Consider the following 4180-nt stretch of genomic DNA (forward strand, 5'->3'; position numbering starts at 1 on the left):
TTAGGATGTTAAATTTACAAGTTGTTCTGTAATATTGTTTACATTTGTACTGTATTTTTTACAGGATTATTCTGGCAACCACAGCTGCCAGTTTTCTTCTGTAAAAACAACGGAATTTGTACTGTATTTTTTACGGGATTATTTTGGTAACCACAGCTGCTAGTTTCTTCCTTAAAAACAACACATACAAATATATTTTACAGTCTTACAGTTTTTAAAGTCAAATAAACACCTAAATACTAAATAAACTATGTATTGCTCAGTGAAAAATGTAAACTGTTTTAGACATTACAATTAGCTTGACCACCTCTTAGATGAAAATGTAACCCTGTGTACACAGCTTAAGCATTTATAAATGGAAAAGCAATGTATACCTCAAGAACTGTACTGACAAAACACAAACAAACAAATAACTTGCCTCTCCAAGAATTTATTAACCTCAAACCTCATATTCTATCAAATACTGGCACTGAGGATTAACTAGGGCAATGCTACAGCTGCTGAAACAATCAAACACCCTTGTGAAAAACAATCAATCAAACAAGTGTACAAGTGACACCCTCTTTGCTCTGAAGGTCCCCAGGCAATGCTACAGCTGCTGGGGGTAAAAAAAAACTATCAAACAAGTGTACATATTGTGTACTCCTCAAAACAAAAAAAGTGTTATTTTCTAACATACATAATCATCAATACGTACACACGTACACTAACGTACAGAAACAAATACGTACACACGTACACAAACAATCAATACACCCCCCCCCCCATCCCCTGCCTTTGAGGCTGAAAGTGTCTGTGTACTGAAATAAGTACTGAAATATAACTAACATGGACCCTTGACTTAAAACTACAGTTCCAGGGTTACACAACATAAACAAAATCTTCTGCTGATGCTTACTGTGCATCACGCCACTCGTGATCTGAAAGATCTTGAATCAATGTGATGACTCGGGGGTTCACATGAAGACGGGATGTTTTTGACTTCTCTACTTTAGTGCCCTTCTCAGGGTTAATGGAGAAAAAGCACCTGTGGAAACAAGACAAACAACTATTAATTATTAATAGTTACACTATTGACTACTAATGGCCAGGGGGCTAATCATTTTGGATGTCTCATTTTTGCTCTTTTTTGTTCAAACTCATTGTATCAATAAAATACCCTAATCAAACTTAGTAAACATTTTCTATGTAGTGTATGTTTCCAATATAACAAACATGCGTTGTTAATGGCCATTTTCATGGAGAAATCAAGAGCTTTGTCTAATTTCATAAGGGGAGCTAATAATTCTGACCTTGACTGTAAAGTGAAAATGTTAGATAAACCTAATCAAAACCAAAAAGACACACCTCTGCAGAAACTCCAGTGTTGATGCCAGGCATGCTGGGTAATGTATGTTGAAGCAATAGTAGCTCCCAAACATCAGGCATATGGCAGAAACGAAGGAGGGGATGCTGTCCTGTACAATGTTTCGATCCACACTCAACATGAAGCGCTTTGCAGAATAGCAGGATCGTCCTAAGAAAAAATTAACACAAGGGGGACATAATTCAAACTTAATTAAAACAAGACACAAATCAATTTGAGCATTATGTTCAGAAATCAGTGTGTGCAAGGTGTGGGACAGACATATTGGGCCTTTCAAAATCCACTTTGAATAACTTTAAGAGGTTATTGTATCAAAAAACATTGTATAACAAAGGATAACAGAATGAGAGAGAGAATGAAAGAAAGATCAATATATTTTAACTTACCACAAACAACAATCGTCGGAGTCAAGGGAAGCTGGTCCATCTGTACTTCCCCTGCCAGGCATGTGTCCTCGACATAAAAGAACATGGCATCTTCCTTTTCATCAAAGTAGGACAGCAGAAGCAACATCATGTCTTTGAGGTCTTCAGAACACCCACTCTGCTCTCCCCTCATCACTTGATACTTTGTTACTGCCTGCAGGAACTTTCTGCTCTTGTGCATACAAACTGTGTTCATGTAGTTGAGGAGCCTTTTCCCCTTCAGCTCCAGATTACGCAAGAAAACTTCTTTCAGCCCAATTCCGGTTAGTTCCTGAAAGTGGACTGCCATACCCAGGTCATCAAACAAAAACGGCCACTCATCAAGGAGGTTCTTGATATTTTGCTGCGTGTAAAAGGTCAACTTCATCAGACGTTTGACCTCGTCTGGATTAACATCAGGTTGCTGAGACATCATCTTCAGTTTTTCTTCATGTTCTTGCTGGCTCTCTGGGGTCTCTCCAAGGGGGAGGAATTTTAAATTCCAGTTAGTGCATCCATAGGTGTCTTGGACTGCTGCTCTCTGCTCTAGAGGGACTTCGTCTGTGCCATCAGAATCAGTGTGATGCTTCCTTTTTCTTATTTTTGGGGTTGTAGATCGCCTCACATTCTCGATCCTATTTTGAAGCTGTTTTACAAGAGAATGGTAGCCTGTCCCAATCACATCTTCCTCTATTACATCTTGCAAAGACTTAGGGTATTTTGCCACCATCTTTTTTGCAACTTCTGTGGCGCTCTTTTTATTAATGCAAGACCTATTTTGCATCATCTCAGAGACCACGATTCGGACCATCTCCCGCCTCATTCGTGGATTTGGTCGTTTCCCTCTTTCAAGTGACTGTAAAAGTTCTTCTGGGAACTTATCCCACGGTATCAAAAAAGTATCCACCCAGTCTATATTAGGGCTTTGGCAGTTGTTGGATGAGGTTGATGATGAACTTCTGGGTGAAGTAGACTCCAAGGACACAGGAGGTCCTTCCGGAGCAACAGCAGATGAGCTGTCCGTTTTGTCCGTTTCAGGAGTAAGCCCTGCAAGCACACACATCAGCCAATTACAAAAAAAAAACAAAAAACATTAACGATACACTTCTCTAGGAAGACAACACTCAATGAAGATGACACACATGAAATTGTAACTTTTTTTTTTTACATTTTTAACCCATGAACTTGAGATTTTACCAAACAATGAAAAATATGTATTTTAACCTTTTTAACCTTCTATATTATATTCTTATTGTATATATTATCCTATATTTATCATTAAACTATTTACTATATTGTACCTGTGCAATTGTACCAGGGCTACAGAAAGTAGAATTTGTTTTTCTAGACAGTACTGTACAACAATGAGGACATCTTATCGTCATCAGGGCCCAAATGTGAATGCTTCCACATTCCTGATTCATCTTTTGTGCTGGTGACTTTGGGCACTGGTTGCATCCTGTACTGCAAAACTTGACTTACATTTTAACTTCCAAGCAGCAAGGACTTTTCGGGCTTGAATGGGCCTTAACGCTGTCAGCAAATCGGCTTCCTCGATGAACTGAAAGTCATCAGATGTCTCAACCCCGAGGGATTGTAAATGCTCTTCTAGAATGGTTCTCTGTTTTGTCACTGAGTACAGATGGTATTCAGAATGATAGTCAGCTTTATGTATTTCTACCACAAAATACACAGCTGCATCATTTTGAACTAAAATAATGAGAAGTTCTCCAAATTCGATGGACTCATCATTTTTTGACACAAGGAAATGTCCCTTTTTATATGAAGTACCTTTGTACTGTATGTCTGTGGAAACACTAGTATTGTGTTCTGAAAAGCCAAACTCTCTCACTGCCTGTTTAATTGCATCACTGTAAAGGCTGGGATAAAAAGTACAACTGTCTTTGACTTGCAGAAGCTGACTGCAGCCTGGCCCAGCTGAAAGATATGCCTGAAACATTTGATGTCTCTCGGATAACGTTAGGCATATGTTTTTAAAGTTTTTTAAATGCCTTGCACATCTCTTGAAGTAACTGTGCTTACTTTCAAAACGCATGGTCCATACTCTGATCAAGGGGCCGAATTTCAAAATTAGTGCCGGATAATGACGCATGAAATGGTGTTTGGGTTTCAGTGTAGTCTCAGGAAATAAACACTTTCTTGATTCCAAATATTCTTGGATTAAAATATCAAGATAGGCTACTTGGGACAATGAAATCTTTTGTGCACAAATCATGTCAACAACATCTTTAAGCTGCAGAGTTAACTGCCACACATCATCTTCTGGATTTTGGACTTTGTCACCAATTAACACAGGCAGCAACCTTAATAAATTCCAGTTCTGGATAGCTTGACCAGAAAGCTTGGACCCCTCAGAGTTGACAGCAGATGGCTTTGTGAGAGCATCCGA

General features: G+C 38.7%; 1 protein-coding gene across 1 annotated transcript; it reads right to left on the minus strand.

The window, feature by feature from the left end:
• Window positions 1-894: 894 nt before the first annotated feature.
• Window positions 895-2623, minus strand: LOC143122622 (uncharacterized). Its single transcript, XM_076283402.1, has 3 exons — window positions 1753-2623; window positions 1348-1516; window positions 895-1027 (listed from the first exon to the last, which is right to left on the minus strand). Exons 1-3 carry the CDS (start codon window positions 2591-2593, stop codon window positions 895-897), a joined length of 1143 nt encoding a protein of 380 aa, XP_076139517.1. The 5' UTR covers window positions 2594-2623.
• Window positions 2624-4180: the final 1557 nt, after the last annotated feature.

This window comes from Alosa pseudoharengus, unplaced genomic scaffold, assembly GCF_046254945.1.
Source record: "Alosa pseudoharengus isolate Yale_2024_CS ecotype anadromous, Long Island Sound unplaced genomic scaffold, YU_APseudo_1.1 YU_APseudo_1.1_scf_14, whole genome shotgun sequence".
In the NCBI taxonomy this organism is placed as follows: domain Eukaryota; kingdom Metazoa; phylum Chordata; class Actinopteri; order Clupeiformes; family Clupeidae; genus Alosa; species Alosa pseudoharengus.

What these genes read in the sequence shown, in the direction of transcription:
- LOC143122622 (XM_076283402.1), bottom strand. Translation starts at nt 2,593, where the DNA reads ATGAGGCGGGAGATGGTCCGAATCGTGGTCTCTGAGATGATGCAAAAT. An exon ending in TCCGACGATTGTTGTTTGTG is followed by an intron (nt 1,517 to 1,752) that starts GTAAGTTAAAAT and finishes ATTTTTTCTTAG; the next exon opens with GACGATCCTGCTATTCTGCA. An exon ending in ACACTGGAGTTTCTGCAGAG is followed by an intron (nt 1,028 to 1,347) that starts GTGTGTCTTTTT and finishes TTGTTTCCACAG; the next exon opens with GTGCTTTTTCTCCATTAACC.